The 14856-nt window shown below is 38.5% G+C and overlaps 1 protein-coding gene across 1 annotated transcript in view; it reads right to left on the bottom strand.

Moving 5' to 3' along the window:
• PIK3C2G (phosphatidylinositol-4-phosphate 3-kinase catalytic subunit type 2 gamma) overlaps positions 1-14856 on the bottom strand; it is a 185437-nt gene that overhangs the window by 102625 nt on the left and 67956 nt on the right. Inside the window, exons 16-17 of the mRNA XM_053977983.1 lie at positions 6177-6270; positions 5002-5096 (exon numbers count right to left, since the gene is read on the bottom strand). Of these exons, the coding sequence (XP_053833958.1) occupies positions 5002-5096; positions 6177-6270 (189 nt within the window). The remainder of the gene's footprint in view (positions 1-5001; positions 5097-6176; positions 6271-14856) is intronic.

Below are 14856 nucleotides of genomic sequence, written 5' to 3'. Positions count from 1 at the left end.
AGTCGTGTTTTCAATTTGATTTTTTTAATTCTTTGGAATTTATTTTTGTTTTCCTTTTTGTTAGAATTTTGAAAGTTTAAATTGTGGTCTTGCCCCACAGTCCTCTAATCCTCCAGCTAGCACCTCCTTTTATCAATTCCAGCTGAGGTCAAAGCCAGTTCACTCATTTGTCTTTAGAGACAGCAAAAAATAACCCTAAAATACTAAGTTTTTTTTAATTAAAATCTAAAATATGTTTAATTAAATGTAAGATATGGTTTTGTTGATTTAAATATACCATTTTCTCACTAAGTCTGTAACTACTAAAGGTCAAACCCAACAGTTGTTACTTGTTCACAACAATCTCTTTATTCCATTTGCCATCATCTTTTTCTAAAACTGGAGTCCAAGAAAATGGAAAGTCTGTAAATTAGGAAACAAAATAATTATCTGTCTCTTGTGCAAGGCAATAACCCAAGGCCCACACAGCCAATAATGAAGCACTCAGCACAGAAGTTGGCTGAATCATTATCTGACACAAATAATGCTCTAATGGTGTTATTTACTAGACCCTAAAGAAAAAAAAAAAAATCTCCAAATAATTGGTGTTACATAAACAAGAATTCTGGTTTCAGAGCTAGAATCCCAAGGTGTGATCTATGGCCGAGGTTCTCTGCAGTCCAAAACAATCACATCAAGCACTCTGAATTCCAATGACATTCACAACCACCACTTAGCTGAATCAAAAATATCCTTGGACTGGGTATTCCTGTACAGGCTCGAAGTTACACATATGATTAAATGTTTTTTTTTAATTCTGCTCAGTAAAAAGGACCAAATTAATGCAAAAACAAGAACAGGCATCTTTTGTGTTTATATTCGTGTTATTTTAATGGGCTGGGGTTTTCAGCCTGCTCTGCACAGCTATTTGGGAAGTTCATTTCATAATTAGCAGACTCAATAACTTCTGACTGTCAGAGAAGGATAAGATAATGCAGGGAGAAAAAGACCTGGAGGATGGTCATCTGTTTAATGTTCAGATAATTAAGAGTGTTGGACAAATGAGCATCTGCTTGATTTATTCCTTCTTTTGAACACTTTAAGTAATTTATGGTTAACATAGACCAGTTTTGACCATTAAAAATATATTTCCTTTCAGAAAATATGAGGCAATTGTTCCAATGCTGGAGTTCTGAATGAAATGTTGGTAATGATTTTGGAGAAGAAGGTATTGAGGTACAAATCTCCCAAAAGCAGAAAATGTAACTGGAGTCTTTTTAAACTTTTATACATTGCTATGTTCTTTTTGCTACTTATAGTTCTTTTTCTGTATATATAGAAAAAAAAATAGGTTCTAGCCATAAAATCAATAGTCTGATTCACATTGTTTCCAGTGTGCTGGATTCCTCTGAGTTCCTTTTTAATCTCACATTCTTAGTTTTCTACAAGCTGTGCACTTGGAAAAGATAGAAGACTACTCCCTTTTCTCTTGTCACTCAACCTGCAGTTCAGAAATGCCAAAAACTGGGAAAGTTCTCCAAAGTTTAAGTGACTTAGAAGACAAGCTACAAAAGGGCATTTTGTCTTCAGCAAGGTTTTCCCCTGACTTTTTCCTTTCCTCGAGCTAAGCAAACCAGGTTCTCAGGAATTTACAAACACTCCCAACTCTTCCACGCTGCTCCTCAGCACCACCTTCAAGCAGCTGCCACAGATCCTGGAGGACATTTCCTCCCCCCGTTATTCAATCTTCCTGTGGAAGGCAACCATCTGTGAAACATTCTCCTGGCCACCTGCTGCCCCAGCCAGCTGCTCCGACGCCACGCCGCAGCTGCCACCTGTGACAGCAGCTAAAAGCCAAAACCACTCCAGCAAGAGGGAAACCAGCCGGCAGGATGCCAGGTGGATTAAAGCTCCAGCACAAAAGCTGACAAAAACCCACCTGTGTGTGAAGCATCAAGTAGCAAGGGGAAAAGCACTGGCTTTCAGCGAGCAGAAGGGCCCAAAAGGGCTCAGCAGGTTTCTTTCCCCTCAAGCACCTTTTTGTGCTTTGCTAAAACCAGTTTAGTAACTTGTCACTATAGGTCCAGGGAATGGGGAAACTTGCTCCAGCCTTCTTGCCTGCCAGGAGCTCTGGTGGGATTAGCCATCAGAGAGAATGTCTGGGAGGAGGTAGTGGGATCATTCTCCATGTCTTATGGACACTGGGAAGTCCTGAGATAAGACTAAAATGGGATTTAAGTGGTTCATGACTCCTGTGCTGGCACAGTATGCACGGGCAAATTTTAGCCTCCCTGGGAAGGCATTCAGAAGTACCATGAGGAGGTAAAACACCGATGGATGCAATGGCCCAGATTCCTCAAGAATTTGGAGAAGGGAAAAGACACAAATGATAAGAGAAAATTTAAACACCCAAACCGAGTGTAAGATCCTTCTCATTCTCAAGAGCAGAATTAATGGAACAAATCTGCAACAGATACAAGCAAAGAACAGGCTGAAACTATCCTGACAACAGCTGAAGATATGTCCCAAGAATGAAAATTCTCTCTCTTCTGTCCACTTTTGCCAGTTACTGCCCCCTAATTTTTAAATAAAATCTTCAGACAAACTTATTACTGCTTGATGAAAAGGAATTAAAAATTTGCTATCCAACATTAATACCAAAGAAGTGATGAAATGGTACACCATTGTTAGGTAGCTGCTTATCTCTGATCTGCAGGGAAATTGAGTCAATTTGAAGTAATTGACATTTTATTATAAATAGTATTTGTCATTAAAATAAGTTATAGTGTCCACAGTCACCACCTTTTCTAGGAATTTCTAAATTTACAATAGTATTGTAAAACATGGAAGTTCAAATCAGTTGAATTTTCCCCTGTGGCTCTGAAACAACTTCAGCAGTTTTCTATATTGCATTAGCCTTCTTGTCCAATTTTATTTTGGGCAGGTACAGTGTGCACATTGCTATATTATTTAACAGTGTTTGTATTGTAATGTCACTCATTACAATTAAAATAAAGAAAAAACTTGTTATTAATGTTGTTTTTTTTTACCAGTCCTTGCTTCTTGATAGGTAATTTGGTAATGAAACAGAATGTGACACTTGAGAATAAAATGTAACCTAATCACGTTTTTTAGAAGAAGTTACCTGAGTGTACATGCACACATGTGCTCCCCACACTATTAAATCAGTGAACTTCTTTTAAAAGTCTCTTTAGGAACAAGTGGAAGAAAACCTCTGCTTTCCCTTACTTTTATGCTGACTGAAATTCAATTTGTGAAGGAAATACTTTATTAATTATTTAAGGCTTTATTAATAAAAGCCATGACATTACTGGTAAACTTTGTAAGTAGAATTTATGGGTTGGGAAACTGTCTTTTAAAATACAGGAGCAGGAATATGAGTAATTACAGAAATTGGAATGTCAGGTAGAAAAGAGTTTACTACTGAAGAACAGGGTGGAGCAGAGTAAGCAAAAAACCCCTGAAGTGTAGATGGTGATTACAAGCACCAAATTTTAAGAGATGTTTGCTACATTTATGTTCTCAGTTTAGCTTGAAACATAAGAACTAAACACTTAAATAAAAGAGGCACCCAGCATGAACAGGGCTACTACCAGCTGAAAGGCAGAGAATACAGGGAGCCTTGAGAAATAACCTACTTGATGTGCATGGAGTTACCCTATACATAAGGCTGTGTGTAAAATAAATTTGTTCTGCCACTTTACATTGCACTGTGCCAGATAAACATATAGACTCAGGATGGAATAACTGCTCTATATTACCTAAGGTTATAATATTAGACAGTTTGGGGAAAATTTGGGGGAAAATAAGGATTTGTAGGGAAGTAAAGAGGAAGAAGAATGCAGACAGTAATTTTTCTTCTGAGAAGAGAGGAGTTAAAGAAAACACAGGCAAAGTAATGATGTTCCCCTGTCCAATGAACCCTGGATATAATTTCTAATTTCACAGGAAAACTACCAGCTCTGAGGGCATGTTTAAAACTCCAGACTGGATATTTTATATACAGTATGACTAAGCTTAATATTAGTAGAAATTGTCTCAGGCGTATTTTAGGCACTCTCGAAAAATGGCTGGCTAAATGTGGCTCCTCTTTATTTGAAAGATATGCTCATTAAGCACATTATCCTACCCATTTCAGGAAAACAAACACATTAATAATTCTGTTTTATCCCCACTAACACTTCCAGAGACCATGCAGGTATGAAAGTATTATTTATGCTCTTCCCAACCCCACACTTCATCAACCAAATGACTACATTTCAAATTGTTTTCTTTCCTTTGCAGGGAGGAAAGCTTTGGTTTAAGGGATCTGAAAATGAAAGCTCAGTTCATCCATCATTACTAAAGATGGGGTGGGGGGAAAAAAAACCACCACACCAGAGTTTGATTTTCAGATCCCAGGGCAGATGTTGGGACATCAAAAAGCCACATTGTTTCTCAGAGAGCCTTGAGGTAACAGCACAGCACACAGAATAATTCAATAATACAATAAGAGGACCCCTTATGTTGGAGGGAGGTGGTGAATGGCAATTTCTGCCAGGCCTGGTACATCTCCACAATCATGAAAAGGAACTGTTGGAAACTCCACCATCACAAGTCTGATATGAAAAATGGGTAAGACACAGATTTTGACCCACATGACAATTCTGACAACTTCAGGAGAGGTCAGGGAAATCACTAAACCAGCAGCTAGCCTCCTTTGAAAGTGAACCAATGCTTTTAAATTTCAGAGAAGGCTACTTTTGGCTCAAACAAAAAAAAAAAAAAAAAGCTGAAAAACCAAATGGCAGAACTTGCCCCTCTTCCTCCTGCCCAGGGCCAGGATGAAGGCAGAGATAAGCAGGTCTTTTATACAAGTTACCCATACCCAGTGCTGAAAGGGAAGGGGCAAAACTTGGCTTTTCTGTTGATTTTAAACCAAAAGAGAGAGGGTTTATCACCAGTGGAATCATGGATAAGTTCCACTATGGCAGAAAATGACTGTAAGGGCAGATGTCTTACCAGTAAAGCTGATGGGCTACTTGGATGCTCTGAAGAGAACGATTCAGCAGGAGCTTCACCAGAGGGCTTTCAAGACTCCACTCAAACTTGAGCACCTTAATAGAAAAAATTATAATAAAAATCAATTTTGTGCTGGCTTTGATGTCTTTCCTTTATAACAGAAAGCACCCAGTGCTTAGTTTGAACAAAGCAATCAGACAATGGAGAGTTTGCTCTGGCAAGGCAATGAGCAGAGAAACTTCAGTTCCCAAGGATCTACCACCACCTTTAAGACAGACAGACACCACCCTGATTGTGTTAACATGAATATAAATGTGCAGCTTGTCTCCCCCCCACACTAAAAAGTATCACTGCTATATTTAATTTTTTATCTGATTATCTGGTTTGGAAAATAAACTTTTTTTAGAACAGAAGCCGAGGAAGGTGAAAGGTGAATGCTGTAAAGCTGTGAAGGTTCTGCTGCCTCACAGTAGTGGATTACATAAGTGCATAGAGAGATATCTATCTAGATAAGCAGATATCACAAACACAGAAAGAACCCCTGAGAAACTCTGCAGTGTGGATAGTGGATCATCCATATGCACAGGGTTACCAAGTGAGAGGATAAAGCTCCCAAAAGCTCCTGCTCAGCCCCAGCACAGGACCTGTTCAATCACCAAGCGCTTTGGAAGCAGCGATGCCATAACTTGCAAAACATTAATTTCCAGTGAAATGCTATGTACATCTCTAAAGGGACAATTGCACACCCAAACGTCCACTTCACTCTGTGCTGACACTGGTTTTCTCTGGTAATATGTGGTATTGAAAACCCAGTGATTAAAAACTCAGATATTAAAAACTTTGTAGCGACAGCATTGCCTTCCTTGACTGCAATGAAGCCCTGTCACCTGAGCAGAATTTCTCTTGTTCAGATGCACTTTTTACTTTTCTCTGTTACTTGAAAATACCTTCATTTGCTATCTATAAGAGCCCAACTAGAATGCCAAAACAATTCCATTATCCTAAGCTGGAAAGAGTCTCTCCCTCAGGCCTGTTTTTAACCCATTCATGGCATCAGTTGACAAGATTTATTTGCTCCCCTTACAACGTCTTAACCAACCTAAAAGCATCAAAAATATTTAATGAGGTTATTGATCTGGACTGAAGGCTTCCTTGGCTATCAATTTCCTCCTTACCTGAACCAGCTGTGGGAGGTATTCAAGCAATTCATCATTTGACACATTTTCTATTTGTTGGACTGCTGCCCTGCGAATATCTTGATCTGGAAAACTAGGGAAAAAACAAATAGGTGTCATTAAGAGCTACCAGACCACTGCAACTCTCCTGAGCTCTCACTGATATATAATGTTAGAAAATCTGATTTTCTCTCAAAATGGAACAGGAAAAAAAATCAATTCATTTGCTTTATTGTAATAACAAACACACCACAGATGACTTAATTGAATTGTCTGTTATAGTGTCACACAGGGGGGAAAAAAAACCCAAAAACCTGATCTTGAAATACCTTTTTAAATTTGAAATAGCACGTATTGTAATTTCCCAAAATATGAAGCAAATTACAGGTTTCTTGCTGCTCTTTCTTACCTGAAATAGGAAATTTCTGACCCATGTGAACTTTTAACTTGAAGACTTGATTTGTTCTGAGAAACAATACAGAAGCTTTAAATTTCCCATACAAAAAGGATTAGTTTCAGATAATTTATTCTCAAATGAGCTCTTCTGTTTTCTGTCATAACACAACCAAAAATACTTTTTAAACAAAAGCAGTTTTGAAATTGAAAACACGGGCTGGGTATTTCTAGGATTTTATTATGTGAAATTTGGTAAAAAAATTGATACCTTCCCAAGAAAGGCTCCAAGTCAGTGAAGCAGACATTCCTGATGAGAAAATGTTTGAGAACTCAGCATAAGCCACATTCTCAAATAATTCTGGCTGAAACCAGGGTGGCTGTAGCCTGGTATAGATTTTGTGATGGAGCTCTCATCATAAAAATGATAAAAGAGGAAAACACAGTGTGGCAGCAGTGATAATGCAGAAAAGGAAGGCTGGATAATATAGATGGTAAAAACACTTTCCTTTGGAAGAGAATGAAATTTTGATGTAACCTGATTGATCGAAACTGACTCTTAACAGAACATTTTCTCTCTTCTAAGAGAAAAGGATAGAAAGGATACAGTGTCCCTTTTAATATTTGAAAGGCAAAAGATAATCTTTTAAGGACTTCTTTTGGAAACTTAAAAATAATTTCTACCTTTCCACGTTTTGCAATTGTGACATTAATGATTAAAGTTTGGGCTCGATGACCTCAGAGGTCTTTTCCAACCTCAGTGATTCTCTGATTTTGTACACAGGGAATTTCACATACGCAGAAGTTGCCTAGATTGGTTCAAATTTGGCTGATTTGCTGTGGTTCTGCTTTAACAAGGAAAGGAGCAGATGTGCTCTTCTGTGTGTGTCTGCTACGTGGTGTCACCCTTACTTGTGCACCAGTACCTGCACGTTGGCCACTGCCATCCCAAGAACATTTTCTGTCTTCTCCTGAAGCAAAATGGAAATGTTTCAGTTACCAGGGGTGCAAGAAGGGTCATCTCTGCCTAAGGGGCAGAAATGTCTTCAAACAGAGCCACAGTCAAGTGGACACTGCTCAGAAGAGCTGGTGGGCTTTGATCCAGTTCCCTGAGGGTGAGCACCTGCCCCACAAAAAGCTGTGAATCCCTGACCTCTGAACTGATATGGCCATTAGGCTCTTGGGAGAGATCTCTGATTTGGCAGTCTAGGCACACACACACACAAGAAAAAAAAAATAAAAGATGAGTAAAGGACAAGGGTTATCCTGTCAATTCACCCTGAGGAAAGTCCTTTGAAATCAGACCCTTCATGCACACAGGCCAACAGTGCCACTGCTTCAAGAGCTCAGCACAAAACCAGACTGCTCTCACCTTCCCACCCAGCACCTTTTGCCAATAATATTGAAATAAAACCCTGAAGTGAAACAGAGGAGGCGGTACCATATTTGCAGCAATGACTGCTTGATTCTACCAAGATAAAAAGAGAAGAAATTGTAAAGCTCAGCAGTAGAACGGCACCTGCTGCTTGAATCTTGAGCTTCTAAGCTCAATAAAACCAGCTGAAGCAGAACAGTATGTACACTTTGATCAGAGAATTAACTAGAGGCCACCTAAGAAAAATGGGGATATTTTGATTTAAAACCAAACAACAGGTGGAAAGTTGGACTTGAAAAAAATGGTTTTCAAGGCTGCAACCTGTAACACTTTCCAACATCCTCTAGCAATGTGACTCAGGTCTGGTTTTACTATTTTGTCTGTTATGGCACATATTTAATGATGTTTCTAATATGGTTTATAATTCTTTGTATAAAGCTGAGAGAGACTCAGTGGGGAGGGGAGCATCTTTGCAAAGTTTATTTTTTTTTTTACTTATTTATGCTAGGCAACCTGTATTAGGAATGAGAAGTTGTTACTTTAATATTCACATAGCTATTTAGAACAAAGCATATTTGAAGGAGGACTATATAGTTAAAAAAAAAAAAAAAAAAAAAGCATAATCCCTTCCATATCATCCCATTTTCTAATTATGCAATTGCTCCAAAGGGTTGGGTGCCAAGCATGTGCAGATAAAATGGAAATGAGTCTTTCCCTTCCCCTTCTTGCCTAGTTCAACAGGCTACTGAACAGTGAAATACACTCTACACAGGCACCAGGCCAGGCAGAAAAATGTTATTACTTAGTTACAGCTTGTCCTTACCAGCAGCCAAGATCTGAACACACGCAATGCTACGAGGAGAGAAACTCCTAATATTTTTTTTTCCCAGCTAGACAAAGAATGAGAAAATTATTTTAATCCCATACATTCCAGAAAATTCAGCAGCTAATATTTGATTTATTTGGAATTGATTTGGTGTAAGGCAAAATCAGGGCTATATAAAAGTCACCAGTGCCAGGAAATGAGATTAGGGAATGACAGGCACTGCCTGTGGTGAAATACCTGCAGGGTGGTTTGCTTCAGGAAACATGGCTCCTATTCTTCTTAAATGAGATTTTGGTAATTTGTTGGTGTTGGTGACTAAACTGTTTCCTTCAGCTTGGAAATCTTGAGGTCAGCTTGAGGTTTAGTTCAGTCTTTTGAGCAGACTGGACAAGTAGCCTGTTTTTCCAACTACCTGCCAATCTGTTAATCCCTAGATGCAATATCCATTGCTTTATTTTGAATTTTGGTGTTGTTCAGGGCCGCAGGTACAAGTACAATATTGAATTTGTATCTAAGTATTTTACACAAGCACAATATTTAATTCTATTTGTTTTCCCCCTTACATTTGTGCTTGAGCAAACATTTAACAGCCTCAGAAACATTGGGGTTACAGCAAACTCTAATGAACTCCACCAGTATTACATGGTGCTATGCTATTCACACTTGCATGCACCAGTTTATTTGCTAGAAGCAATAAAAGAGGAAAGTTTAGAAGCAGATCTGAGTAAAAAAAAAAATCCCTTCCCATGCCTGGAAACTGTGCCATCTTCTAGTCTAGTACTTCATTAGGGCTGGAAGGGTTTTTTTTTTTTTTTTTCCAAATGAATAATCTTGCAAATGTTTGAGTTGACTCAAATCTGATTTTAGTAATCCATAAATTACTCTTCATTAGAGGACAAAATTAATTGGATTTTTGACTCTAACTCAATGCAAGAGAAATCAATTCAGGCCTAAGAAAAAGAGCTTTACAGTTTGGATATTAGAGGAGAGCTGATTTCCAGGGCTTGCTGCAAAGAATATGCAATTATTTCTTTACACATGCTGAAAACTCTGAAAGCAAAGAAATGAGACAACTCTATCGCAATAAATTCAGTATTCCAGTCTTTAAGGGGACATTCCTCAGAAATATGAGCTCATCTGTGGCACAGTCTGTCTACATCAGATCAATTTTTGGAAAGATTTGAAGTGACAGAATTCCTGATATGTGGCCTCTGACTATGGCTTCAGAGAGGCAGGACCTCTGAGGACTCCTCTTCCTATCTGCTTTAAGGTTGTCACCAAAATATCTGAGAATTTAGCTAAAAAAAAAAAAAACAAACCAGCTTAAAATGAAATATTTTAACAATGCTTGTAAGATTCTTTTATTGCATAGTTTCAAAATGGTAACTGTCATCCAGGTTTAGGTTTCCACTCACTTATAGCTGTTTGATTTGGTTTTTTTCCCCTCAACCAACAACTTATTGGTCAATAAATACTTCATTGAATAGAACCACTCTGTTGTGGCTCTGGTCTCTGACTAGAACCCAAATGTTCCCCATTTATTTGCTTGGCTGCATTGTAATGTCTTGCAGCTTTCTTCTCTTGGCCAGTTTAACTGCTCCCTCTTAAGGCAATGAGTACTCCACAACAGGTGGAACATATTTGTTCCAGGTTTGCACACATCAGAAACATCACAAAAAAATAAACAATATCTGAATTATGGCTGTTGAGTTTAGTCCTCAGCTACAGGTCACACTGTGCAGGACTTCCAATGCCCTCCTCACAGCCTGTCTCACAATTTGGATTCTCCATAAATTAAGAAACTGTCTTCCTCCCATTAAACACTCACCTACCTAAACTCAACACCCTTTTTGCAGTTTTGCTCTTCCCTCTCTGCGTGATGCCAGTGACTGACAGCCACCTGTTTTTTAACTTCTAAGAAGATTATTAGATCTCCCTTGAGACTTTAAGATGTTTGTGTGAAAGTTGAATTTGGGGCTGGATGAGCATAGATTACAATTTGGTTTAGAAAGAAGGAAAAATTTCAGGTTTTGATTCTTTTCATACAGACAGCCAGTCAGGGGCTATTTGTCTAGCTGTAGCTTTCAGCTAAATCAGATTCAAACAGAAAACAAAGTACTGCTGAGGAGTCCTGCGGATCTGTGAAATTCTCTTGAGATTTTAGCATCTGCCAAAGGTGAGCTGGCTGTAAATGAGAAATAAATGTGCATTTCATTTTGAACAGTTTTACCATTCTAATTTTGTTGTGCTGCCTCAAATAGCCCTGTGCTGGAATGCATCTGTCAGGTAAGTGAAACTGCTCAGTTCTCTGCATTTTCTGGCACATAATGATATCTGAAGAGAACAATGTAGCCTTTCACAGGCCTTCTTTTAAGGCAGAGGCTTATATCATGCCACTTATTTCTGCATTTCCCTTCACATTTTAAGTTCTGTTGCATTTTCAAAAAAGAAAAAACTTCAGTCCATGAAAAGCATGTTATTAAATCTGGCAGAAAGAAGGGAAGCTGACCTAGCAAACCTGTTGGAATGAGGATACCAACTGAAAAGAAAAAACTCTTTGAGTAGTAAAGGATATCATGTCATTGATGGACACGACTGGGCCAGGAGAGAAAGCGTGGAAAAAATGTTTAAAAAAATGGACAGGGAAGTTTTGTGAGGTAGTTTAAGTATTTTAAAAACAATTAGACAGGAAGAGGGAAGAAACTACTAAAATAATGATTAAGGTGTGTAGTTTTAGCTTACAGATAAGGTAAGCAGGACTTTATGATTTTTTTCATTTATTTGAAGACTTCTAAAGAAAACACTGTGTGAGTATATGAAGGTTAGAAAGTGGTAATGACTAAAGGAAAGTACATAAAGATAACAAATACCATCAATAAAAAGGACACTGCATTTTCATTCTTTTTTTTTTTTTTCTAAAGAGAAAATTCACTCTTCATTGTGAGAGGTCACATGAACCATTCCCAACCCCACTCATTGCAAAGATCGTGGTCATGTTCACTCCTTTTGCTTTGGCTGACTGATTGGCAGATAGATCTGTTGAATTTACTCACAGAAAATATACTTTCAGTGATGCTGACAGAGATTTGCTACAAGACATTCTGACTGAAACAACTAAGAATAAGTTTAAGATGTCATGGAGACCATATGGTGAACCATATCCTAGGACAAGAGTAGGAAGAAATTAAGAAACAGAAGGTTCCATTTGAAACCTGTATGATCTAGAAGGTTCCTCCCACCCCAGAGACAAACTTCCCTGTTGCATTAAAACTGAAGATTAAACCATGGAAAACATGATTATTCAGATTAAGCTTCCTGACTAGAGTGCACAATTATGCACAGAAAACATGCAGTGTTCTACATAATTGTGTATTTGTCCTACTACAGCATTCTGCTGCAGTACCTTCATATTTATTGCCAAGAAAGCTAAAAATTGTTAAAAGCAGTTAAAAAAAATAAAGAACTCATCACGTGACACTGCTTAAAAAGAAGACTTGTCTGTTCCTAGCAATGCATGCATCACCATCTAGTTATCACTAAATTTCATGTATATTAAGCATAAGCAGTTTTAAAGCTTTATCAGTAACGTGTTCTGTACATCAAAGTACCAAATTAATTGTGGAGTGATGCTTTGTTCTTATCTTATTTCTTTGCCTAAGCCCGTGTTTGCTCTCCATGTTGATGCATGACTACTACCAAGTAACAAGATGCAAACAGGCAAGGTATGCTCTACTGCTATCTGGTTTATAAATACTCTGCTGTATTTAGAAATACTCCACTGTGAACTCCAAGGGAACATTTTAAATTCTCCTTTTATTGAAACAATGACAATCCGATTCAACAATTCTAAATCTGTTTGGCTTTCAAAGGTATAAGAACAAAATCTGTCTTCAAGGTATCACATTTTATTTTAATTATTAGTTAGTTATCTGAACCTCTGAAATGCAAATAGCCACTCTGCTACATGAAGTGAGAATCAAGAATAATACTGTGGCAGTCACAGGCTGAGGGATACTATAACCAAAACTGTGTCTGACACTGATTTGGCACACGGTTTTAAAGAAATGTCCTTTCCTGTGCAGTTGCCCTGACAGAATTAGAATTCAGCAGGAAGTTTCTAGGAAATTTTTTAAGCCTAACAGGGAGGTTCCATCTTAACTGCCACAAGCTACTTCCAAAGTTCTCTCTACAAAATGGTTGCAGCCATGCACTATGCTGGAAAGAAGACTTAGATTCCATGGCTGTTTCCTGATTCTAGCTCAGTTTCCACATTCCCAGCCATGACACCTCACAGGGCTGCAAGTGTACTCTAAATGAGCCAGAAAAAAAACCCCAAAAGCTGAAGAAGACATTTGCTGGCTTGATTAACAAATATGCTTGGACTTTCCTCTGCAGTAATTTGAATAGCAAGATAACCTGACTAAAAATTCCCAATGATGGTGGTTCTAACATACACAAAACATTGGCCTGCCAGCAACACACCATAAATGATGGCACTGCTAACACTGCCTTGGGTTTCTTTCTGTCATCAAGGAAATTCTCTGAGTAAAGGAGTGCACTGGTGTTATTTCCCTGGACACAGCTGTAGAAAGATCTAACTCACTAAAGCTTGGCTTTTTACCAAACTCAGTAAGTGAAATCAACAGCAAAATGCACAGGGCACCAAGAAGCTGCTCTGAGTAGGAGGGACCATCTCTGTAACTTCTGCCTTAGGGATAATTTTATATTTCAGGCAACAGCTTATAACCATCCTTCCCTGAAATTAGAGGTAAGAGTGGAAAATCTTTTTTCTCCACTTCCCCCTCCCATCCTTTCCATCCCATCTTTATTGATTGAAGAAACATTAATGGTTTTTTTAAATTCCTTTTTTTAAGCATTGCCTTCTAGGGCTCTAAGAAACAATGCACTTGCTCTGAGTGCTGGATTCAAGGTTGCAACTGAATTTATCTGTGAAATGTACCGTGATTGTGTTTTCCATTTATGAAAGTTCTGCCTTTCCACTGCATAAATGAGCATCTTATCATTTTCCTGCCTTGAGGGATGCCTGCAAAGTGGAAGAGCATAAGCAAGAGAGACACACTCAAAGAACAAGAAACATCTATTAAGGGGTACGTTTAACTGTGAGGTGAACAAAGCAACTTAGAAATTTCAGAAAGTTGCAAAGAACTTTCCACTTCAGACTCCTGATAAGGGGGCTGGATCTGCTGGGCTGTGATACCCCTCCCTAAGCTCTGTGATGCTGCCTTCTATGCCAGGAAACACCCCCAGTTGTTTTCATTTCTCTGTCCTCACCAATGGGTGTTTGAGTTTAATCAGCAGGGCAGCTGCTGCTTTTTTTTTTGCTCTGAGAAGAAGGATAATTTAGAGTTCCCAAGCCAAGGCTTGTAGAAGAGACTAGTGATTTTGAGAATCAATTTCTAAAGAGTGAGCACGTGCCTGCAGCACAGATTCAGGTTCTTCTAAAGACTGCAAACTGAAGTTCCACCAAAGAAAGCATCCAGATTCTGGAGCGACTGGAAACTCTTGGTATTGATAAATTGTGGTGCACAGAAATAACACAGCATAGAGCTGAGCTGCAGATCTTCTTGCTTTAGGATTGTAAGCTGAATATTTCTGCAGAATCAATTTTACTTTGGAAAAAATCACGGAAGAAAAATGCAAGAGGGCTCTTGCAACAACAACAAAAAAAAGAAATCTGTCTGAAGAAGTCTCTGAGCTGCAGAAAGCTGGGAGAGCAGCAGTGTTCTATGTTTGGCCCATTTTCACTGTGTTCCCTGGGCAGCTGTTGTTGGTCACCACTGGAGAGAGGATGCACTACACTGACTTTTGGGCTGATTTAGTGCAGTTGCTCCTGTCAGAAATACTTGTAGACAAAGATCAGCTCTAATTCATTTTCCTTACCCATGGTTTGATAGTGATGGTAACACAAGTCCTTAAAATAGACATGAATATATGGAGAGAATTTATTTTATATTCTGCTCGTGTTTTGTATGAACTTGGATCTTTCAGCCGTGTCTTAGCAATCACAAGAAATCAGAGAGCTGTTTCGTGGATGATAGAAGTGAGGAACTGAGTTGATGAGTTGT

This window comes from Vidua macroura, chromosome 5 (genome assembly GCF_024509145.1).
Source record: "Vidua macroura isolate BioBank_ID:100142 chromosome 5, ASM2450914v1, whole genome shotgun sequence".
Lineage (NCBI taxonomy): Eukaryota > Metazoa > Chordata > Aves > Passeriformes > Viduidae > Vidua > Vidua macroura.
The sequence above is the reverse complement of the archived record's forward strand: the minus strand, read 5'-3'. Positions and strand labels throughout refer to the sequence as shown.